The following is a 23,942-nucleotide window of genomic DNA, read 5'->3' as shown; positions in this document are numbered from 1 at the left end:
CAGCAGTACAAGAAAATTGCTCCAGAGGAAGGCAGCTGTCTTGAATTTGCAGTCAGCCTTACCCTGACTCCCCATCCCTGGAAGTGTCCAAGGCCAGGTTGGACAGGGCTTGGAATAACCTGGGATAGTGGAAGGTGTCCCAGCCCAAGGCAGGGGGTGGAACAAGGTGGGCTTTAAGGTCCATTTCAACCTAAGCCAGTCTGGGATTCTCTGATGGTACTTAAAAGATTTGCCTGCCTGTAAATAAAACACAGGACTTTGACCTCAGGCCTCTGTGATAATTTGGGGAAAGTAAGCCCAGGATATTATGGAAAGTACTGCTGTGTCACAAACTGATGTTTTCTTTGCTAAGGTCAGTATCTCTTGCCAGAAGATCTTGAACATTATTTTGCTACTAGCAAGAATAGGTCATGAGTTCCTACACATGTGGCATTTTTACAGTTCTAATCCCTGAAGCTGAGGAGAAGTAGCTGCAGAGCCCTCTCATCTGAGGCCTTGCCACAAGGCAGGTCAGTTTGGCATCTTTTAAAGCTTGGTTTTGGCTATACCTTATTGTTCATTTTACAGGCTTTATATTTGATAGCAACTAATGGCACACCAGAACTCCAGAACCCCGAGAAACTGTCCCCAATATTCCGGGATTTCTTGAACCGATGTTTGGAGATGGATGTGGAGAAAAGAGGATCAGCCAAAGAATTGCTACAGGTGAGACTCCACTTCTTCTCACAGTGAGGTCCAGAAGGCAGAGTCAGGTCAGCCTGTAATGAGCCACTCCATTGACTGGCACCCTTTCTTCTTTTCTTTTTTTTTTTTTTTGTGTTTTCTCCTGGGAACTGTAGTGAGAGCAGTTGGTAGGAAAGATTTAAAATATACTCCAAAGTTATTCCATCAAAATCTGTGATTTCACTCTGCCACTGCCAAAGTGTCCAGCAGTTTAGGAACTCCTTTCAGAGGGTGGTCATTGATAGCATTTGCATTGCTTTTCATACTTCCACTTGCAAATGTCCCCCTCAGAACTCCTGATGAAATAATCTGCTGGTCTGACATCAGTGTTCAAGCCTTGAAAAGAAAGGTTTCCTTTCTCCCTGCAGAGTTCTGCCCTATGAGCTAAGCAAGTGGAGCAGTGACACCATTTCTCCTTTTAGTTTTGATTTTAAATACTTTCTGTACACTGGAAGAAGGCTGGTTTGTTAAATGAGAGAATCACTGATGCCATTCCTAGGGAGAGCAAGGAGTAGCTCTGAGGCAGATGGTGTAGAGGCTTTCCCACTAAAGCCAGCTGCTGCTTCTTATCTTTCTCTGATTATTTCTTGTTTAGATCTTTGTTTTGCTCATTGCAAGTGCAGCTTCAATACTCACCTTTTCCAAAAACAGTGTGGTATTCCAGGAGAAACTCTGTTGGGGCAAGGCAGCGTGATCCCAGCCAGCTTGGGATCGTGTTGTCCTTGTAACCATCAGGAGAAACACATGACACAATTCAGCAGTTAATTCATTGCTGCCTAGCTCCATGGAAACATGAATCCTGCTGGAAATGAAACCTTTAAAAGTGTGTCTTTCAATGATTCTTCATGTTTCTGTCTTCCTGGCAGCACCCCTTCTTGAAACTGGCCAAACCTCTGTCCAGCTTGACGCCACTGATCCTGGCAGCCAAAGAAGCAATGAAGAGTAACCGCTAACATCCTGCCACAGCCTTCTTCCTTTTTTGTGTGTTTGTATTTTACAAATCTTTATAATATATGAAATTGTTACACTTCGGGGGGGGAGGGAAGGGTTTTTTGTGGGGGTGGGAAACATCTGCAAAAGGGAAGAAACTCTCATCCAGAAGACACCCAAATACATTGTGGCAACTCTAGAGATCCCTGTCTGGGGTCCAGAAGGAATTGAGGGCTGAATTACTGGCCTTTGTGGGTTTTTTTAATTCTGATTTTTGTTTCCCAGACAGCCCAGAAATACCACTTGCTGTGCCTGGGGCTTTAAGGGGTTTTAACGACTTCGCTGTAACAGCTCCCGTTGTACCCTCTGGGTACTTTCAATACTTGAATGACAGATTCAAGCTTTCAGAGAGCAGTACTAATTTTACCTGCTGATCTCTTTGACTCTCCTCTTCCTCCCCTCTACCTGCAATCCCTGTGGGAAGCTCCCAATGACCAGATTCACGGCAGGTGTGGCGAATGTGAAGGTACATCTTGCCCCTCATTTCTTTTTCAGATTAGCTGTCGCTGTACTGTAGAATCAACAACTCAGTTACTTAAGGAATCATAATGTATGGAGATGCTTTTCACTTCTTAAGATGAAAAAGGAGAGAGAGGGGGAAGAGAAGTATTCAGCTGTTTCTAATGCCTGTGCTCTGTGGACATTTTTTTTTAATCAAAAATGTGGCCTCTTTGTAGAACTGTAACGAACGGTCAAGTCTTTGGATGTGGGTTATGGATGTGTAGGTTGGGGTCAGATACTTTATTTATGATCAAATGATCAGTTCTAGTCAGGGCAAGAAAAAATTCCAGCTGTCTTCCTGTCTGCTTTTTTTCCCTGTTAGACTTGCTGGCCAGAAGCTTGAGGGATAACGTGCTTGGTGCAGTGGGTGGTTCACAAACTTGTATCTGTGCTCTGACTTGGGCTTTGGAAGTTATGCTGGTGCCTTTGACTTTTTTTATTTTACATTTCCCTTCTTTGTATCAAATACATTTTTGTATATGTTGTAATTTCCCCCCTCCTCCCCCCGCCAAGCAAATAATGCATCAACCTATGGAGTTGTCAGAGTTTAAAGTATTAGAGCTATTTTTTTCCAGTTTTGTATGTGCTCCATTTGTACTAATGAAACCAGAAGAACAAATAACCAGATCTGAGGACACTGACGATGCAGGATTTTGGAAACATGATCTGAACAGATGATGATGAACACCTGGAGATGCCAAAGTTGTGAGATGAAGCAGAGGGGGAGCCGTGCTGTCAGACCATCATGGGGCCTGTTGGACTGGCTGGTGTCACTCTGATCCTTGTCACCGAGGATGCTGTGCTAGCCAGGATGGCTGCAGCCAACCCTTCAACGCAACAAAAAGTGCCTCCTTCTGAAGGACAGCGACAGCCTGAGCGGTTGAGTTCTTGGGGTGTTGCCAGGGTGGAGTTTAGCAGAACCTGTGCCCCTTCTAATGCTACAGTCTATGCATTTCAACCTCCCCAAGTGTTTAAGGAAGAGCCAAGTAGTACCAATGTGCCAAATGAGTCTGTGAAAGAATAACCATGACTTCAGTGGGATTGTATTGCATTCCCAGTGGGGCAGGGCCTGGGACAGACAGAGCTATGGTTGGGTGTGGATGGAGGACCCTGAATAAAAATTTTTGCACACTTTTCCAAACATTGCTGGCAGGGGATAGAAGTCATTTTCATAGAATTTCAGTATCTCTATAGAGAGAATGACATTTTGGGGACTGGTAGCCAAGGTGTGAGAAAACAAACTTCCAGGTGAGAGCGGCCGGGCAGGATGGCAGAGGCAGTTTGGGGGCATGGTGGAGGGGAGCAGAGCTGGGGTCTCACAGCTCCTGGGGGTTGTGTGGGGCCAGCAGGGTGCCTTGTTGGGCAGGTTCAGCTTGTGGTCTGCTCCTGTGTGGTAGCTAAAATCCGTGTTGGGTTAATTATCTTAACTGTTCCTCACAGGGATAAATCTCTCTTGCTGTAAGTGTGACAACAGTTATAGCTTTAAATTTTAAATTCAAGGAAGTGTCTCATGCCAGGTAAGGTAATCCAAGTGCATTTGCCTGGAAAAAAGTTTATTATGAGCCGTGGACACTGTAATCACCCTGTTTTGAGTGTGTCCTGGCTCCCTGGTCAAATGGAGCAGTGAGGAGGCTTGGCTGGGGAAAAAAACCTGTTGTACCAGTGGTTCCCTCTTTGTCCATTGCTGGCAATGGACCTGGTGAAACTCCTTGTGCCAGAGTTAAAATGGGAGCTTTTCTTTCTTTCATCTTTTTTTTTTAATGGCACAATCTAGATAAATTTAGCTTTTTTAAATAGAAAACAAGAAATCATAAGTAATTTTAACTTATTAGTTCACTTTTATTGGTGAATGAGAATGGTTTAAAACACATGTTGCAAAATTTGCCCAATTTAGCCTGCTTAGGAGACTATTTCTGAAGATTCAGCCATCCTAATGCACAAAACTTGGCCCAATCCCAAGTTCCTAAACTGTGTGTGTGACCTGGGACAGTGTTCAGCTCCAAGGCTTGGAAGTGCCAGCATCTCCCTGGCCCCACGCAGCAGCTGTTCTATGGTGAGGTTTCCATGGAGATCAGAGGTGGGGCTGGCAGGAAAGGAGAGCCAGGAGAAGGTTTTTGTGCTGTGCTTTTGTGTCTGGAGGGTCAGGCATCGCTTTTCTGAGGGTGTCTGCAAGGTGAGAAGCTCCAAGGTGTGGGTTTTCCCTGGTGAGAGCAGAGTGCAGACCTTGAGTGGGTGCAGGGCTGTCAGCTCTGCTGTGGCACTGGGGCAGTGGAGACCAGCCAGAGCTGGAGGAAATGATGGGAAGGGATGAGTTGCATCCAAATGGGGGGATTCCTGTGCCTCCCTCTTGGGTGCCCACCCAAAATCCTGAGTGGGGATCAGATGTGCACACAGTCCCTGTGAAGTGTCAGCTGGGCAGCTTGTGGCTGAGGTGTGAGTGTGCAGGGAGTGTGAGATTCCTGGGATGTTGTTCTCATAGAACCAATCAGAGTTCTTATTAAAAATAACCCATGGGAATGAGCACTTTGCCCTGCCTTAGATGTTAATGAGACTAATTGGAGCCTTCCCCCCTGGCTCTCTGTGCAGGGAGGTGCAAAGGTTTGGCTACAGCAGATGGGTCCTGTTGTCAGAGGGGCTGGGGAGGGAGCAAAAATAATGTGATTAAGGGTCTCTCCAGCTGGAATTGAGTCAATAAATCTCTCTGGTCTGTTTTTCCCTCTGTTCCTTATGCTGTTGATGGGAATGGAAGTAGGTGCAAGCTTTCTTTTTATTTTTTTAACTGTCTTCAGATGTTAATGTTGCCTTTTGTGTAATTTAATCCCATTATGTTATTTAATTGTTACTGCAATATTAACTACTGTATTTGTTGACTTCGTTTAATAACTGTTCTTTCAGGGCTAGAAATAAACTTCTAAAAAAACCTTTGGGGTCTTTTCTCCCTTTTCCCTGTCATGAGTTTATACCTTTGACAACAAGATTATCTGAAAGGGTTCATGTGTCGGTGTTCTACTGAGATTAACAGACTGTATTTGTAACTAAGCTTCTGATGAATGCTTTAATGATGGTGGATATAATTTTATGCTATACCAGCCTGCTTCTTTTAAGTTGTATTACTCATGGGTGTCAGTACCAGCCTTGGGATCCCCACAAGCTTTCCTGTGTGTGCCTCCCAGAAAAACTCTGGATTGCTGGTGGGAGGAGAGCAGCTCCAAAACCCCCTTTTCACCCACTTTGGAAGAAATCCCTCGCCCTCCATGTGAAGGGAGCAAAGCAAACACCAGCCTGGCCTGTCCCAGCTGCATCCTCCCCTCTGTTGGCCAGTGCTGGGGTGGGACCGATGGGCCTGGTAACCTCTGGAGATGTGATGATTCAGGAGCTGCTCCCAAGAGCTCTGCTCTGTTGTACCATGGGTACCATCCACTATCCTGCCTATAAATGTTCTGGCACAGGATCCACGGGAATTGAGCTGTCCTGCTGCCTGCTGGGAAGATTTGGCTCCTGGGTTTGCTCCGTCGGCGCTGATCAGCGTTGAACCACGGGAGTGAGGGCGCCGGGTGCCGACAGCTCTTCGAGGACTTGGGATGAGATCCATGGTGCCTCTTGGCCTCCAGGGCTGCAGAGAGCCACTTTTGTTTTCCACTGGACCTACAAAAAGGCTGTGGGATGTTGGCCTGCCAGTCCAGCCAAAGCCAAGGAGGGATTTACTTTGGGGTTGAGCTGCGTCAGTTGGCTCCACATGAAGTTCCTGCCTCAGTTGTGAATGGTGAGGACTTGGCATATCCTGTGTTCCCCGTGTGTTGCTGGGAAATGGGCTCTTCCCCTTTCTTGCATGTTGTACAAGCTTTGCTCGTACACTGACAAAGGGAAATGAGGAAACCACTCATCTCCAGCAGCTGCTTCACCCAGACGTGAGAATGTTGGTTTGCTCAGAGCCTGTCTCTTCAGGGTTACCAATCTGTTGTAGTATCTTTGTCTTCCTATACGATCCACTCTTTGCATTTAAACTGGTGTTCTTTAACACTGCATTTAAGTGATATGACATTTAATTTCTGGGGGAAAAGTGGGCAGGAGGAGAAAGTGCTTAGTGGAACTCAGGACTGTTGGGATTTTGATACTTGAAGGAGAGCAGGGCTTTGGTTGATTTTTGGCTTGCACGGCTGAAAGTTGCAAGTCCTTGGTAAATCCTCCTAAGTCTTGTGTGAACTTGCTCATCCCTTGCACATACCTGCCTGAGACTAAACCCAAGAGCAGCCCCATATTTTGAGATCAGCTTATTCAAGATTGGCTATTTAAAACATATTTTTTGAAGGCAGTAAATTTGGGTGCAGCAGTTTCTCCCTCTCAGGGCTGCTGTTTGGCTGCAGTGAATTACTGCAAAGCTGAGCACAACTGTTTGGACTGCACCTGGAGCAGGCTGGTTAAAACCAGGGTGAGTGAAAAGTGAGGATCCTCATTAGTAGCGTTTTCATGGTGCCTGAAGAGCATTGTTGGGTTTCATTGCAGTTCCAGGGGCTCCTGTCCTGGAGCACTGTGCTGTCCATAGATCCCTGCTCCCAGGGATTTGCACAGCTGCATTTTTTCCCCTTTTAAAATATAACTTGCATTTTGCTCTCAAGATTATTTTTAATAAAAACAGCTGTCCTCAGTCATGTGAGGAAGCAACATGAAAGCTTGCTGAGCTCAGCCAAACTCTGGCTGTTGCTCTCCAGATGTGTGGAGGAAGCAGGTTCTCCAAGAGCTCTTTTCCCTGCTTTGAATTCAGCCTGAGGAAGGATTTCTTTTCCTTGAGGGAGGGAAATACCACCAAGTGAGAACAATGACTTTCTGTGATTTCTCTACCTGCAGCCAGTTAGGAGGGAGCAGGCAGCACCAACATAGTCTTGTCTTGCTTTTCCCAGCTGGTGTCTGCGGTGGGACTGTCCTCCAGCACATCATCACTTTAAATCACAGAATTAGTAAGGTTGGAAAAGACCTTTAGGATCATCAAGTCAAATCCATCAAGATTTCAAGTCCCCGTTGACCTGAACAGCCCATAGGGACCAGTGGTTTGGGTTTCTTAATGGGATTTTCCCAGTGGGAAGTTAGGGGTTGCTCATTCTCTTTCAGGGCCCCCAGACTTCTGCTTTGGAGCTGTGTTGAGTCAGTGCAGAGGAGGGAAGAGCAGACAGGCTCTGTCAAGGCACGGATGTGTCTCAGTGCACGGGCTTGTGGGCAGTGAATCCAGCTTGGTGCAAGTGGATCAGTGCTGAGGACACTGATGGGACACTCAGGGCAGCTCCTCAGAATGGTCTGGAGGGGAGACACACCCACACCATGTGCAGGGCTGACCTTCCTCAGGATAGCTGTCTTCTGGAATTCCTTGAGATTTCTAGAGCCAAGGGTGACCCATCTTTGCTATTTTTTCCTCTTAGTGAATGCTTATTCTAAGGATTCGGGTCCTTTCACAAAGGACTTTTTTTTTTTTCCTGTAGCTGTTGCCTCTTTGAGGGCAAAAACAGTGAGGGAGCCAGGGTGGCTCTGCTCAGCTCTTGCAGCCCTTCAGTGTTTTTGGGCAATGTTTATTTTGCTGAAACCTGGAAGTGACGACTTGTTCCTGTCCAGTGGCTAAACTTAAATATCTGCATTTTAAGCCCTGAAAGCATGTTTGGTTTAGAAGGACACTGATGTCCCAGCTACAGAAAAGGGGTCTTTGGTGGGAATATTGGAATTTTTATGTAGTTTTGTTCCTAGAAGAGCAGCCCTGCAAAGCTGCACGGAGGCTGCTGTCAGCACTAACACAAATGAGCCACTGGCCTTGTTTAATCCCGTAGTTATCCTTGGAATCAACAGCTCCCAGCTCCTCACTCCAGCCTGGGTTAAACATCCCACAAGTGTGCCATGGGCAGAATTGCAAGCAATGGGTGAGAAATAGTTTTTAAACCTTGGAATGTTTATTTCTTAAGGCCCAACTCTTACAAGGATTAAAAAGAAGGGTGGAATCCATTTCTGGGGAAAGGAAAAGATGTTGGAATTTCTTTCCCAGTTTTACCAGTCTGTGTCCTGTGATCTGGTGGTTCTTTTCCAGGGACTGGATTCGGGCTGTGTTGCTGAGTCCTTGTGAGGTTATGTTTCTAAAGAGGAAACTGCTGGTTTCTCTACTCCTGAGGAACACAGGAGGAGGGAGGGGAGGTGGAAAGAATTGAGTTGGATTGTGATGTTAGGTATTTGATGGTTGGTTCTGCAGTGATGAGTAGCTTTGACCAGCACTTCGTTGCTGCCAGAGGTCAATTTTCTTGAGGACAAAATTACTAATTTATGAGACTCTTAAAGAATATTTCATTTTCTGTAATTCAAGCAAAGTCATTTGTTCATTTGAGGTGAAAGATGGGTGCTTGTCTTGCCATCTGGAGGGTGAACTGTGGTAAAAAGTGTTAAACTGGGAGAAGTTCTGAGGCAGGCTGACCAAAAGGAGAGGAGGGCTTGGATGATGGGTGGTTGGCAGCTGGTCCCTCTCCTTGCCCAGACTTCCCCTGGTTTCCAAAGCCAGGGCTGGGAGCAGTGATCCCATGGACCCTTCCCAAAACCTTTGCTGGGTGGGCACTTGGGCATAGAAAGGAGTGGGGAGGGAAGATGAAAGGAGGGAGGGAGGTGCTGAGCTCTGGCCTTCACAAGCATCCCCACAATGTCGTGTTTCTTCTCTGCTGTTAAGGGCTGTTGAGGGAGAGGCTCCAATGCTTTTGAGGCATCTGCTCCTGCTTTTCATGGCTTGGGCTGCACTGCTGGAGCCACCTTGAACTGTATGAAGGGTCTCATCCCTGCCCAAGTGTGCTTCAAGCCCAGGTTTCCTGGTAATTCCTTCTATAAATGACAAGAGGGGAAATAAAATTGCCCAAATCAAAGCTCTTGGCTCTGTGTGTGTGACAGGGCAGTGAGAGGAGCTGGGTTACCTGCCAGCACTGTCTGCCCTGGGGATGCTGGAGAACCTATAGGGATGGCAAATTTGGGCTCAGAGTGGTGGCACTTCTGCTGCAGATCAGGGAAATGACCCAGAAGACGCATCATGTATTGTTTACCATGGAATCCCAGAATGGTTTGGTTTGGAAGGGGCCTTAAATCTATTTCTTTCCACTCCCTCCATGGGCAGGGACACCTTCCAGTATCCCAGGTTGCTCCAAGCCCCGTCCAACCTGGCCTTGGGCACTTCCAGGGGTGGAGCAGCCACAGGCATTGGAGCCAAGCAGAAAGAAAATGGAAGTGTTTTGTTCCTTCTGGAAGAGCTGTCAGCTCTGCGGAGCTGCTGTGGGCTCTCAGCTGTGAGTGCCGGGGCTGGGGGCTCAGTGCCTGGTGGAGATAGCGCCAGGATTTGCTGGGACAAACAACTTGGTGGCTGCTCCAGCTGCTGTGAGTCCAGCAGCTCCCTGTGGCACTGGCATTGCCCCGTGGGGGCCACACGTGTGGCCTTTCCCAGGCCTGTCGGGCTGTGCCACGTTTGCTTTAGCTTGGCTTTATAAAGAGGAGGTGCAGGAGCTTCCTCTGCTCCTTCTCAGACTCTGCCCCCAGCACAGCCTTTGCTATGGATGGCTTGAATGTCTCCATTGCTTTTTTTTTCCTGGGTTTTGGGGTATGCCAGGTGGTCAGGTGGCTTTCCAAGAGGCTTCTGTCCCCCGGAACACATGGCTGCCTTGCCAGGGAATTTGCTGGCTCGTTCCAGCTGTGCGTGAGCCACCTTGAGCTGAGGATGCTGATGGAGATCGGCCCCTGGGGTGGTGGCTTTGGCCTGGACGTGGTCCTGACCCTGCTCTTCCTCCTCTCCGCCGTCCACGCCGCCTCTTTGGACGGAGCATCCGCCAACCCGACCGTATCCCTGCAGGAGTTCCTGCTCCTGGAGTCCAGCCTGGCAGCCACGGCGGCCAAGCTGCTGGCCCAGGGCGTGGGTGCAGGGACGGGCTGGGCTGTCACGCGTCTCTACTGGTCCTGGGAGCTGACACAGCTGCACTTCATCCAGAACCTGATCGTGCCTGAGTGCGGCTCCTCCGTCCGCGCCTCCCTGCCCCACGCTGCCTTCGTGGAAGGCTCCTGCTCCTTCCTGTTCCACCTTGTCCTCCTCAAGGTGCAGCAGAGTCACCCCCTGTGCCGGGTCCCTGCGCTAGCAGTGACTGTCACCTTCCTGACCTACACAGGTGAGCAGCACTGGCATTTCTTTTCCTGAGTCATTTGGAAAAGTACCTCATTTGTGGGGGAAGAACAGCCCCCTGTTTTTCATCTTCCAGGACTGGGGAGGCAGGGGTTAACGAGGTAATGACTACTAAGGTGTTTGTTTTCTGTTATTTTGAGAGTGTTCATTTTGGGATGAAGATGGCAGTTTGGCCTCTCTGGGCTGCAGGTGAATTTTGGCTCACAGCCATAGCTCAAGACTGGGATCGCTTCCCTGGAACGTCTCCTACCGCAATGCCTCAGTCCGGCTCTGAGCTTTCCTGCTTCCCACCAAGTTCAGGGCGACAAGGGTGGGATTTCCCCAGTCCGGGAAGGCAGGCAGGAGGGGTCACAGCCCTTTGTCAGTGTTCCAGAGGATGCAGTGGGACTCTTGGCCACGTTTCTCTTCCCACACAGCCGGAGCGTACACGGGGGCCTTCTTCAACCCTGCCCTGGCCACAGCCACCACCTTCCACTGCTCGGGGAGCAGCTTCTGGGACTACATCAAGGTTTACTGGCTGGGGCCCCTCGCAGGTGAGATCTTCCCAGGGGGCAGGAGCTGGCATGGGGGCAAGGCACAAATGCTCAGTGTAACGTGGACTCTTCTGGCAAAGGGCTGAACTTGGGGTTGCCAATGGCAAGTGTCACTTTTCATCCTGCCTCGTTAACTCTGGGGTCATCTCTTTGCTATCCAATTTTTTTAAATCCAACTTTTGCATGGTACAAGGGCAGAAATCTCCCTGAAGCCAAAGTCTGGGGGAAGTTTAGTGAAGGGTTTTAGGGCAATGGCAGGCTGAGCTATGCTTTGAGGTTGTCCTCAGCTCCAGCGTGGTCATGGGGAGCTGGATGTGTGCTGAGAGTGGAGCCAAGTGGGGGTCGGGCTCTGCTCCCAGGTAACTCTGATGGGACACAAGGAAACGTTGCCCCAGGGGAAGTTTAGCTTGGGTATGGAGAAAACGACTTCCCTGAAGAGTGATGAGGCACTGGCACACTCTGCTGAAGGCAGTGCTGGGGACACTGTCCCTGCAGGGATTTAAAGCCATGTGGGTGTGGCACTCGGGTCAGGACCGGCAGTGACCTCGGCAGCACTGTGGGAATGGTTGGACTCGATGGGCTCAGAGGACTTTTCCAACCTTAATGATTCTCTGCCAGAAAACCACTGGGGTGGTTTATGGGTCAAAACAAGCATTGTTTGTTATGTTAAGGACAGAGTGGCAAATTCTCCTTAAAGCAGTACAGTGAGGGTCCCTCAGCTCTCCGTAGGGACTTCAGTGGTGCTGAGCTGCCTTTTGGTCATGGTGTAGGCTGTGATAAGGATCCAAAACCGCTGCTGAGCTGTGGGGAGGGTGGAGATGCTCGACAAGGGGTCTGTGCTCTCATTCCAGGGATGCTCGCTGCCCTCCTGCTGTTCCAGGGCAACATCCCACGCCTCTTCCAGAAAAACCTCCTCTACAGCCAGAAGAGCAAATACAAGGTGCCCAAGGCAAAGGTGACAGCGCAGGTGGAGGGTGACAAACCACAGAGGAAGAGGAAAGGGGGAAAGAGCAACTCGGAGCCCCGTGCCTGAGCCCAGGAGTCCCGGCAGCCCTTTTCCTGGGAAAGGGTTTCCCGGTGTGGAGGATTTTGCAGCTCGTTCAGTCCTGAAAGCATCACAAAGGAATCCTCGCAGGATGCCTGAGCCCCTGAGCTCCTTTGGGAATTGCTTTGAAAGCCTCCCTGGAGAGCCTGAAATGTTGTTTCAAGCCCACACTGCTGCCTCAGAGAGAAAACACGGGACACTTCTGCATAAATTGCTGGTTTTCTTGTACTGCCAGGAATCTTACAGAGAGCTGGGACTGTTCCATGGGCAGGCTTGAGCAACCCGGGGTTATTGCACCGTGCAATGCCTGCAATAACCCCACTGGGTCTCTTGCAGCCCTAAAAACAAAGTATAAGCCAGTAACTGCCTTGGATGGGGAGCAGACAGGCTTTGATCTTTCGACTTATTAATGGATATTGGTTAAAAATTGGTGGGTTTTGAGTTAAACTTGACCTGAAGTCCTTGAATTGCACAGGCTGAACCTGGCAATTCTTGGAGAGGAATTAAAAATGCTCCAAGGCAAGAGAGTTCACTGGCCACGGGAGAACCTGCTCCTCTGGGAATGTGCTTAGCCTGGGTTTTGGTGCTGTAAAGCATCAAGAAATGGTGTGCAAAGGGTCTGTGGTTGGAAAAAGGGTCTGTGCATCCCTGGGCCCTGCTCCATGTCTACGTGAAATACTCCTAACTATAAAATTACATTTTGTGGGGGGAAAAAAAAATATAAAATGCTGTGGTTGGCATTTGGGCGAGTGATGTCGTTCCTGGGAGCCCTGCTGGGAGACATCCCTGAAAATGGGAGTCGTTGTGATGGCCAAACACCTCTGCCCTGCCTGCTGCCTGCTCTGGAAATGGGGGAAACACCTCCTGGAAATGGGGATCCCCCCAGGCTGTGCTGAGACCAGGGCACCCCATGGGATCTGCACTCTGGGTGCTCTCCTCAGGGGACAGCACAGGGAGATTGTGATGCTCTGGCTGTTCCAGTATCTCTGCCCTGGATCAAAGTTCCTGACAGGAATGACCTGCTCCTATTTCCTGAGGTGCAAACAGGGAATAAGCAAGTGGCACCCAATGAAAACCTGGAGAGGAGGTGTCACATTCAGGTTTGGTGCCCAATGTCCCGCCCTGCTCCTCCCTCCACTCTGCTGTGTCCATGGGGAGACAACCCCCGGGGGGCTGCATGGCCTCTGGGCTGCCCACCCCAGGTGATTTCCTCTGGAATTGCCCTCTGGAGGGACCTGCAGGAACCCCAGACCTCTGACACCATGTGCCCACCCCACATCCCAACAGGAGAAACGAGAGAAGGGACCAACACAGCCACACACGGATGTGCCCCAGAGATGAAACTTCATGGAACACGCAGCACCCCAAAGCCACGGAGCAAAACCCCCAAACGGTGCCCTCTCCTTGTGCCCTCTCCTTGTGCCTGGCCAGATGCTTGGCACTGCCCTGGGAAGGGAGCACAGTCTGGCTTTTTTTCCTGGTTAAACTGAGCAGGAGGCCTCAGGATGGAAAATGAAACCTCTGAGACTCTTTGTGCCTGCCCCAGGCACACCTTGGGATGCTCAGATCCCCTGGGCAATTTTTTCAGAACCTCTTTTGGTTTGGAAATCATGCTGAAAAGCCAGAGATGGGGCCTCTGTTTATCCCAGCTGATTTGCTGGCTCTGCTTTTGATGCAAGGAGAAGTGCAGGATGAGAAAAGTCAGGCTCAGTTGTCCTCCACAAGCCATTCCTGCAGGATCTTTCCCTGGGCACAGGATATTCCCGTGGCAGCTCAGAGTGGTGGGTTGGGATGTCTGGCTGCAGAGAGGCTCATGAGATGTCACACAGGGATGGAACTTGAGTTGACACTGCAGAACAGGATGCTGATCCTATAAATGCAGCATCCAAAGGCAACCTGTAACCTCAGAGTCAGCACAAAATAATGCTGGGGGCTCCCTTTTTTCTGTTTTTTTTTTTTTTTTGTTTTTTTTTTTTTGTTTTTTTTTTATTTGTTTGTTTGTTTGTTTTGGTTTTTTTCATTGTTGTTGTTTCAGTTTTTTGTGTGTTTTTTTTTGTTTGGTTTTTTTTTGGTTTTTTTTTTTTTTGTTTTTTTTTTTTTTTTTTTTGTTGTTTGTTTGTTTGTTTGGGGTTTTTTTGGTTTGGTTTGGTGTTTTTTCCCCCTGCTTTTCAGGACATATTAAAATGTTTGGGGTATGCTTCTGGGGCTTTTGGGGAGGTCGTTTACTGGACAGACTGATGTAATTAAGAGGAATTTAAGGAGTGACAGTGACTGCTGTTATTTTTAATTAAGAAGCTGCTTTTCCAGCATGGTAACATCAGCGGAGCAGGGGCGAGGTGCAGCTGCACAGACAGACAGACTCGTTCCCACGCTGTAAATCAAACCCCACAGCTCTGACTTACAGCTTGGCCCTGTTCTGTCGCAGTCTCTGCTGCGGGGCTGAGGATTTGGGCTGCCCTCCTGGATCTGCTCCTGGCTGCTGGAGCCGGTGCTGTCCCGGGGCTTCAGCTGCTGGCTGGGGGGATTTCCCTCTGGAAAAGTCCTGTCCAGCCCCTGGCAGCCCCGCTGCAGCCCGTGCTGCCCCCGGCAGCGCCCGGAGCTTGTGCCCAGCGGGGCACGGGCAGAGGTGCCGGGGCTGGCTGGGCTGCCCCGCCTGTGCCCGGGCACGGCAGCCCCGGCCGGGAGGGCCTCGCCTCGCTGTCCTCAGCAGATGGAGAAGGATGCCCGGAGGGGCCAGGGGGGCTCAGTTTCGGGTGGCCTCCAGGCGGTGCGGCGGGGCTCGGGAGGCGGCGGGGCTCTCGGGGGGCGGCGGGGGGAACTGCTTCTTGTAGAGGAGGCTGCTGTACTGCAGCTCCGGCGTCACCAGCCGCCGGCAGGTCCGCTCCAGCTCCTGAGCCAAGCCCTGCTTGAGGTTATAGCCCAGGATCCTGGCCCCGCCGTGCTGCAGCGGCCGCAGGGAAGAGTCCTTGATGTCCTTGGGGGCCACGCTGCCCGTGCCCTGCAGGCAGGTCCTGGCCAGCTCCGCCTGCCGCTCCCGCAGCGCCTTCACCTCCCGCCGCATGCGCTCCCGGCCGATGTCCCGGTCGATCCTTTCCCAGAAGGTCCTGTTAAAGTGCGTGTAGATTTCCCAGTCCAGCCTGTTCCAGGCCTTCAGCTTCTCCACGACGGAGTCCGGGAGGGGGGACTTGGTGCTGCTGTCCCTGATGTTGAGCGGGAAGGAGACGACGCTGTCCAGGTCCCAGCACAGCATCTCCTTCAGCAGCACCATGGACTCGTCGAAGTACTCGGAGATGAGCAGGAAGTCGAAGGACGCCTCGATGGCCTTGAGCATGAGCTGCACCCGCTCAGGGGACGCGTCTCCGTCGGGGTTGAAGCCGAAATCGAAGGTCATGAGGTTCCTGGCGTAGTGGCGGTCGCCGCGCGCGGGGCTGTAGTAGCGGTAGGGCTGGCTGAGGAACTCCTCCAGGCTGCGGACGCGCGAGAAGGCCGACGCGCCCTTGTAGTACACGAAGGAGGACTCCATCAGCTGCACGGGGTTCCTCAGGATGGAGAAGTAGACGGCAGAGCTGGGCACCACTTTCTGCACCTGCGGAGGAGAAAAAGGAGGCTTTAAAGGTGGGGTAGGGAGAAGGGACCCGCTCACCCACAATGCTGGTGAGCAGAGGCATCTGCTGGGGCTGGAGGTGGGGGGTGCTGGGCAGGATTTCAGGGTGCAGCTCATCAAAGGAGCTGTGGGGGGCTCCAGAAGGGTCACACGTGGAGAGCAGTGAGCAAAGCTCCCCACAGCTGCGGGCTGGGATGGAGATAATGTCCATCTCCTTCCCTTTCCCCATGTCCACCTGTCCTCAGGTGACATCCAGAGGGGTGGATGCTGGGCACGGCTGACCTGAGCTGATGCACTTTGGTTGTTCTCCTCTTGCAGCTGGTCCCCTCTGGGCCTGTCCAGGGAGCAGGACGTGTCCCAGGGCCCACCAGACAAGAAAGAGATGAGAGTTGCTGGCTGCTACAGATGCTATCTCCCACTTTGCCCTGGCTCACGGCACAGGGCTCCATCAAACCCGCTCACAGAAGCTCTCAGGAGATGCCAACAACATGCCAGGTACCCGTGGGCAATCCTGTCTCTCTTTAATTCATCCCTGCAGCGTTTATGTGCTCGACAGGTGCCCCTCCTTGTGCCCCATGAGCCCCTCTGCCCCTTCCCTGCCCGTCCCCCCGCAGGGTCGCAGCTTTGCCCGTACCTCTGGCTGCAGGAACCGCATGTGGTGGCAGAGGATGTTGAAGCGCTGGGGGCTCAGAGGGGAGAAGCCCTGCACAAACCTGGCCATGAAGTGGTGGGGGTAGTAGAGCTGGAAGCCCCCTCCCTGGGGGAAGGCGAAGGTGAGGTTGTGTGTCTCCCCGAAGCGGAACAGGATGTTCATGACGGTGCTGCTGGCGCTCTTGTGGACTTTCAGGAAAACAATGTCAGTCTTGGGCTTGCACGTCTTCCCTTGAGAGGTGACTCCTCTGGCCTGTCTGACCTGCTGACCTTCTCCAGCTGTTACCTCCTTGACCTTAAAGGCTTCTGTCCAGCTTGGGAAAAATCCTGTCTCCAGGTCTGTTTTGTAAGAATCCTCTGCCTGGAGAGGTTGAGCTGAGTTTGGGACACGCTGTGTAAAGGAGGTGCCCCCCTCAGGGTGGGGAGAACCCCGAGCTCGAGGCTGAGTCTGGCTCTGTACCTGCACCTGCACCATTCCAGGTGGGGACATTCCCCTCTGCTCCTCTGTGCTCAGCCTGTTTGCAAAGATGATGAACTTGCTGGTGACAGCTTCTGCCAAATCTGCCGTGACCCTCCCGGGAAGGCTTGGAGAAGGACTTTCTCTGGCTGCTCTTTCCAGCCCAGGAAGCTGGGGTTTCAGCTCTGTGGGTGACAGATGGGCTCTCACCTTCCTGCTGCTCTCCTCAGGCTGCCGCATCCAGTGCTCCTCTTGGCTGCTTCCTGGAGGGGTCTCCTGTCTGAGGTGCAGATGGGTCCTGAAAACATCCTCGCTCAAAGCAGGGGCTGGCTCAGCTTCCCTCTGCCCCTGAGGGGAGTCATCCTCCCACAGCAGGTGGGGGCTGTGGAGGGCAGAGCTGAGCTCGTTGCCCGTGGTCAGCTGCAGGCCACGCTCCAGCTCACACTGGCAGCTCCTGTGATGGGGAGGAGACAATGCTCAGCTGCAGGAGGTGGGAGGACAATGCAGAGGCAGCTCCTCTGCAGCTCAATGAACCCCCTGACCCCCCAAAGTCACCCCAAAACACGTTCCCTCCTTTTGGTGGGGTGGGTGGCATTGCTGATGGGCTTCACTACTGCCCTGTGGGGTGGGAGTGGGTGCAAGGCCTTGGGATTGATCATCTTGGAGGCCCTTTACAACCTTAATGATTCTATGAAGAAGAGAAGGACAGGTCAGCAGTGATGTGGCAGTGTCTCTGGACTGGAGGAATGATTGCAGATAACCCCAGACTGGGAGGACTGGGCTCAAGGGCTGTAGGGTTTTGTGGTGAGCCAGGACAAAGCCCAAAGCAGCCTTGTCTGACCCCAGGGTGGGCTCAGCTCTGGCCAGGGCATAGGGGTGAAATGTGGGAGCTGCAGAGGACCCTCTCTCACCTGGATTTTCCTCCCTGTCTAAGGAAGACCCTGCTGGGTGGTTTTCAGGAGGGCAGTTCTGAGCCCACCTCAGTGGCCAGCAAGAGGCTGGAGGATGAGGTGCAGGTGTACAATTCTGCTCAGGACCTACCCAGGAGGCTGCAGCTTCTCCACAACCTGAAGTGTGACCAGGAGGAGGACGAGGAGGCTGAAGGAGATCCAGAGCCGACCTGGCTGGCACCTGTAGATTGCACTCAGCTTCCTGCAAGGAAACACATTGGAGCCCATTTGTGGGGAGGAAAAGCCAAGACCAGCGGTGTGTGTGAGGAAGGCGGGAAAGGCACCTTGAGATTTTTAAAATTTTATCTTTCTTGAAGGTAAGGTCACGTTTTCAGGGGCGGAAATGATGCAGAGGCAGCGATAACCGGGGAACCTCCGAGGCTGTGCCCCAGCAGTGCAGCCTCATGGAAATTTCCATATGGGCCACAGGTATTGTGCTGAAAAGCAAACAGTGATAACCACTGAGTCCCTTGGCTGCTCAGGGATGCCTTCCTGGAGCAGACCGTGCTCCCCCCAGGCAGCAGGACACTGCCTGTGCGTTCCCTGCCCTGCCTGGCCAAGAAGGATCAGGATTGTCTTTATCAACATGGACAATAAAACTCTTTTTCCCTGCTCTCCCCACTCTCTGTTGTTGGACTGCCATCTGCACAGGCTCCAGCTGTGGCTGCAGATGTGATGCCAGCATGGGAGCCCCAGCAGTGCCTGGATTTTAGTCTGATTTTAGCCATGTCTACAACAGCAGTGTGATTTCCTCAGGCCATCAGAATTGTGCTGTCAGGGTTTGGGTTGTGTATGGCAATGTTAAGGCCGTGGAAATACTGCCACAGGGCTCCTTCTGTTTGTAAGGCTTGCTGCAAACCCTGGTGGATCTTCATTGTAGCTTTAATCTTCAGTGAAACGGTCGAGGGGCTGAATTTCCTGGAAAAAAAGGGTTTGTTTGTATTTTTCTTTTCACAGAAAGGTTGTCCAGTCCCAGCAGGTGTGACACTTGGAATTATGGGTTAGTGGTGGCCTTAGCAGTGTTGGGGGAAAGATTGGACTCGATCTTAGAGGGCTTTTGCAACCTGAATGATTCCATTATTCTGCTGGTTTTTCCCCAAGGAGCTCATTGTTGCTGAACAGGAGATGACTTGTCCTGAGGATCTGGCTAAACCCTCTGGGACTGGGCTCTGCTGTGGGGGAAGCCCAGCCCGTCAGCCCCAGGTGGCTGCTCTCCCCTCTCAAGGAGGGAGAATCACGGGCAGCAAGGATCTAAATGGGAGGAATTAATGAAAGCAGAAATTTGGGCAGATCCTGCTTGGAAGCTGCATTCCACCAGCCAGCCTGTGTTCGTTGGCATTTCTGCCTTCCTGCAGTGGTCAGCTTTGCACCAAGACAGTGGGACTGGGACTGCACAGACCTGCTTGTCCCAGAGCTTCTTCACCTCCATGGTGCTTTACGCCCTGCTCTGGGCAGTCCTGTGACACGTGGGAGCAGAACTCTCCTGGTGAGGCAGCAGTGACACAAACGTGGGCTGTCCGAAGGGGTCACGTGCATCCCACGGGTACAGGCCAGGAGTTTAGGTTTGCTATGAGAAGCTGGGTTTGTTCCAGGAAGATCATCAGCTGTCATGATTAAGTAGTGGTTTGATAATGACAGCACTGCTTGCAGTGGTCACACACTCACAGACACGGTTCTGCCCTGCTCCCAAAAATGTCCTTTCACTGAGCTGAAACTCCCAGCTCCTCCCAGGTGGATTTTAGTGCCCGAAGTACTCAGGACTGGAAAAGCTGGGAGGTCTGAGGCCATGACAGTGCTACTGAGGATTCAGAAGGTGTCATCCACTGCAGGTAATTACTGCCCATCACAGCATCCCCAGTCCCCATGGCAACCTGGAGGTATCCACGCTCTTTGCCACTTGAGGAGCAGGCTGCCAAGCTCAGATGAGACAGGAGGTGGCAAATGCACGTGTGGGTCACTGCCTGGCCATGCCAGTAGCACAAGGAGACCCTCATGAGGTCAGGGATAAACAGATGTGACAAGTAACAGAGCAGAAAAATGCCAAATGCTTAAACAGAGCTTAAAATGCCAAGAGGTGTTAAAGAGGGAGGGTTGAAGCAGAGAGCTGAGGCTGCCCCAGAGCTGGTGTGCGGAAAGGTCTCTTGAAATAACTCCATGTGGAAGATCAGAGAGACCACAGAGGGAGAAGGCAGTGAGGGAGGAGATGCTCCAGAATGAAGTGATTCCTCTGGATCTGGTTGGAGACCCGATCCAGCTCTCCCATCACTCCAGGCAAGGCTGGTCATCATTTTGTCTGGCTGACCGTGGTAAGACAAGCAGCAATGAGGGAATGAAGAGCTGCACGACTGTGATATTCAGTGATACACACAAACTCTCGGAGGGACCTGCAGGAGCACACAGTAATGAAGGCAGAAGGATGGAACACCTCCCCCCAGGCAGGGCTGGGGGCAGCACCCTCTGCCACTCCCTTATCTGTATCTGCTGCAGGTATAACCCTGGCCTTGCTTCCACAGAGGTCCTAAACTTTCAGCCTGTGAGAATCTGCGAAAGATCCAGGTCCTTTGGCTCTTTTATGTCTGTTGGGTTGGTGGAACACCCAGCTGAGAACACACAACACGTGTTGGGCTTGACATGTGTTGGGGCTGGCCAGGCTGGCACAAAGCCACAGCCTTTCCTTCCTCCTCTGGGCTGGCTCTGTGGGACACATGGACATCAAGGAGGGTGTGCTGACAAAGTGGCAGCGCTCAAATTGCCAAGAAGTTGCATTGAAGGCAGCAAAACATCCATTAAATGGCACATGGTGCATGAGCAGCCCTTGTCCTGGAGGCTGGAGCAGGTTGGCAAGATGTACCCGAAAAATAAACCTTCAAAAAGCTCAGCTGACCTCTGTGGGTAACCCCTGCACAGCCTGCTCTCCATTTACACACTGGGAGGTGCATCTTGGGGCAGAGTTAAACACCTGAGACCGGAGCACCAGGAAGGTGTCCAGGCTGCACTTGGAGCCCTGCAAGGCAGACTGGGCTGCAAGAGCCCAGCTCCTGCAGAGTCTTTGGAGATGCCTCCATCTGCAGGCAGGCTACAGCTGAAGAGCCCCCTCAGACCAGAGCCTGGGTGCTGTCACCTCCAGAAGTGACGAGCAGGGTGCAGGGCTGGATGCAGCACCCCAAAGATGCCTTTGGCTGCAAGGGCTCAGTGGAAGAGCTGGAGCAGCTGGATCCCCCTATGCTGGCTCAAGGAATTGAATCCAAACCTGAACCAATGGTCAAATCTTTGCAAGGGATGGTGCTCCAGCTGTCTCAGTGCCAGCCCCAGCAGGGGAGAGGGTGCCACTTGCTCTCAGCAGGGCTGCAGATTTCCCCCCTTCTCCAAGCAGATCTTCCCTCCAACCCCTTCCCTGTCCAACCCAGAGACAAAAGCCCCATCCAGGATGGGTCTATGGGTCTGTTTCAGGGCCCTCAGGGTCCCAGCCAGCTGTGGGTGCTGCAGGAGGTGCTGAGGCTGAGTTCACCGGGCAGGTGAGTGGCAGAAAATGATTTTACTGTTTTGCTGTGCCCAGATAGTCTCCAGGCAGTGAGCGAAGTTGCACAAGGAATTAAGGTACACAATGCAAACACTAGCCACAGCCTGCTCCCTTGACCAGTCACTGGAGGCGTTTTTCTGGCAATAAATGAGAAATTGGGTAAAATGGTCAGCGGGGTGCTCAGGTAGCACAGCAAGGGCACAATGGCACTGCCTGCCTGTGTCAGTGCCCACCCTACACTTGACAGCTGGGTTGGGAATAACCCCGAGCCCTCTCACCCTCAGCTCTCCCCCAGCCAGGGGACTCTGCTGCAGAGTCAAGCCTTGCCCTTCCCTCATCCCTCCTGTCCAAACCACAGGCTGTGGAAAAGGGTACCTCACCCCAGGCGTTGCCATGTGAAAATCTTGCACAGAGACACATTTCTGCTCCACATCTACTCCTCTGCTGATCCCTCACCTGGAATGCTGCAGGAGGGACCAGCATCCCAGTGCCCTGCCAAGGTCTGTGCCATTCTCCTTCCTTTGTGGCAACAGCCTCACAAAAGATGCTGTTTTCCAGCTGCCCTTGGAGCATCACCAGAAGGGAAAATCCCCATCACCCCAGACTGCCCTGCAGTGATGAGGAGCAGAAACATCTGCCTGCCTATTCCCATCCCCACTTCAACTGTTTCCCAACACGGAGGGATCTGCAAGGACATCAGGACATCACCTCTGGGTAGGACAGAAAGAGAATTTTACTTAGGGAAATAATATTTTACTTAAATAAATACGTAAAAATATTCCACTTACGTGATCAAATACCTCTTGAATTTCAGCATGGTGAGCTGGAGCCTTGGCTGGGGAGCGGGTGGTTATCACCCGCCCGGGAGACTGGAAAGCAAACACCTGGAGCCTGGGCTGTGTGCTGTGGCCAGAGGCCCCTCCCCGGGGGGGCACCGGGATAGAGATCCCGTCACACCTTCCCACCAGTGCCCTGTGCCCAAGGGAGTGCCCAGCCTCTGAGAGGGCGAATGGCACGTCACACAGAGCTTTGGGCACGCTGTCAACCCGTGCCAGTGTCCCTGCTTCATGCCTCGGTTTCACCCATGGCTGCTGGTGTTCCACTTTGACTCTTTTCCTTTCTCATGTCCTGATTTTGCCTCTTGATGAAGCCGAGGGCAGAGCTGGTTGTGCCTGCTGAGCTCTTGGCAATCCTGATGTCTCCACGTCGGTGCTGCTGAGGCTCTGTGGTGGCTGGGTCACCCCTGCATGGCAGGGACCTTGTCCTCTCCACGGCTCCATCCGTGCTGGGCTGGGGGTGTGGCTGTCCCCAGCTCCCTCCTTTGCTGGCTGGGAGGGCACAGGGGGCCAGTCTGAGGATGGCACAGGAAGGACGTCGATGTGTGGTGTCTGGAGCGGTGAATGGGATGAGGGGAAGCAAAGTCATCAATCTCCCCTGCCAGATGTGCCAGGAAGTCAGCTGGCCTCCAGGACCAGTGGGAAAGTAGCCACTGGGTCTGCTTCTTGCTGGCTGGTGGACAACGTAAGACAGCTCAAAGGAGGACAGGGAGGCTGCCCTCCACGATGGAGGTCCTTTGGCCACATCCTTCCCCTTCAAGGCTCAAGCAGCATCCTGCACAGCATCAGCCATGCCTTTGTGTGACCAGGGGCCCAGGCAGTCTGGCAGGGACCGTGTGCTTCTCGTGCTTGGGTACAGACTCCCAGGGTGGTGTGGAGTTGGAGAGGGTGGCTGGGACATGGGACACGAGGGCTGGTGGCTCCAGCTGTGTCACATGCAGTCTGCAGGAGCAGGTGCCCCATGTGCCCGCTGGCCCTGGAGGAGAGGACCTGGCCATGTGTGCTTTCCCTTGACCCGTGCCCACAGAGCTCAGGAAGTGCATAAAGGGTGGATAAGTCACTTCCAGCCTGGACCTTGGCTCTCTGGAGAGGCAGAAGTGCCCAGCTCCCTCCTTCCCTGTTGCCAGCAGGGAGGCAGCTGCTCCCCTCACTCCCCTGGCACAGGCAGGCACTGCCGCTCCCTGTCCACCTCATCAAAACCACAAGTTTGCTGTGGGGCTCTCGTGTTCTCCACCCATCCTGGGCTCCAGCTCTCTGCCCGGGCTGCCAGCTTCCCTGGGAGTCTGGGGCTGCCTGAGAACCATGCAAGAGCTTGCAAGGATCAAATCCTCCCTGGTGCAGGTGCTGAGGGTCAGGGCTTCTCCCCTCTGCTTCCCTCTGCACAGCCATGCTCCATGCACTCCAAGCTGGATAAGCCTGCTTGGGGTGGATGGCTGAGGGGTCTGTGAGCATCCCCCATGCAGCATCTCCAGGGAACATCCTGTTGCTGCAGGGCAATAGGATGCTTTGCTTGGGAAGCTCATCAACATGAGGGTGTCCAGACAGGCTTGGTCTTGCTCCTCTTTGGTTGTTTCCTCTTGCTTGATGGTCACTGGTGGGATTTGCCACTGCTCAGCTCACTTGTTTCCTTAAGGACAAACCCATTAGTCGATGGTGACCTCATGGAGGTCTAGTTTCCACATATAATCCTGCTCAAGATATCCTCTATTCCTGTCTCCAGCCTCTCCTTGGGCACAACTTGAGGCACCTGTGGAGGAAAAACTCAAAAGGCAAAGCTGTCTGTTCCTGCAGGAATGGGGTGATGGGGAGCATGGCACGTGCTCTCCACTGCCTGCGTGCTTCCTGTGCCAGAGGCTGCATCCGAGGCACCTCTGCAGCTCTCTCGGGATCCTTCTGCAGTTGTGTCTCTTGAGAAGCAAAGGTGCCCTCATAGAAGGCCTTGGGCACCTCCTCGGGTGG

At 52.3% G+C, this 23,942-nt stretch overlaps 3 protein-coding genes across 6 annotated transcripts in view; 2 read left to right on the top strand and 1 right to left on the bottom strand.

Annotated features, from left to right (window-relative positions):
- PAK2 (p21 (RAC1) activated kinase 2) overlaps positions 1-5,830 on the top strand; it is a 42,808-nt gene extending 36,978 nt beyond the window's left edge. For 3 of the 4 annotated variants that reach the window (XM_053986935.1, XM_053986937.1, XM_053986938.1), the window contains exons 14-15: positions 568-705; positions 1,590-5,830. In XM_053986935.1, the coding sequence (XP_053842910.1) occupies positions 568-705; positions 1,590-1,676 (225 nt within the window). In that variant the 3' untranslated portion in view covers positions 1,677-5,830. The remainder of the gene's footprint in view (positions 1-567; positions 706-1,589) is intronic. The other variant, XM_053986939.1, reaches the window with a different exon arrangement.
- LOC128811892 (aquaporin-12-like) lies at positions 5,552-12,661 on the top strand. The gene is given in 7 exon segments (XM_053985831.1): positions 5,552-5,560; positions 9,401-9,499; positions 9,501-9,533; positions 9,535-9,609; positions 9,611-10,373; positions 10,804-10,920; positions 11,772-12,661. Coding segments are annotated over 7 exon segments (1,278 nt in total). The 3' UTR covers positions 11,954-12,661.
- Positions 12,662-14,708: 2,047 nt separating this feature from the next.
- On the bottom strand, positions 14,709-21,964 carry LOC128811891 (galactose-3-O-sulfotransferase 2-like). The gene is made up of 4 exons (XM_053985830.1): positions 21,936-21,964; positions 17,719-17,829; positions 16,204-17,131; positions 14,709-15,551 (listed from the first exon to the last, which is right to left on the bottom strand). Exons 1-4 carry the CDS (start codon positions 21,962-21,964, stop codon positions 14,709-14,711), a joined length of 1,911 nt encoding a protein of 636 aa, XP_053841805.1.
- Positions 21,965-23,942: the final 1,978 nt, after the last annotated feature.

Source organism: Vidua macroura, chromosome 10 (genome assembly GCF_024509145.1).
Source record: "Vidua macroura isolate BioBank_ID:100142 chromosome 10, ASM2450914v1, whole genome shotgun sequence".
NCBI classification, from domain to species: domain Eukaryota; kingdom Metazoa; phylum Chordata; class Aves; order Passeriformes; family Viduidae; genus Vidua; species Vidua macroura.
The sequence above is the reverse complement of the archived record's forward strand: the minus strand, read 5'-3'. Positions and strand labels throughout refer to the sequence as shown.

What these genes read in the sequence shown, in the direction of transcription:
- LOC128811891 (XM_053985830.1), bottom strand. Translation starts at nt 21,964, where the DNA reads ATGCTGAAATTCAAGAGGTATTTGATCAC. An exon ending in TTCAAGAGGTATTTGATCAC is followed by an intron (nt 17,830 to 21,935) that starts GTAAGTGGAATA and finishes GTTTCCTTGCAG; the next exon opens with GAAGCTGAGTGCAATCTACA. An exon ending in GAGAAGCTGCAGCCTCCTGG is followed by an intron (nt 17,132 to 17,718) that starts GTAGGTCCTGAG and finishes TCCCCATCACAG; the next exon opens with GAGCTGCCAGTGTGAGCTGG.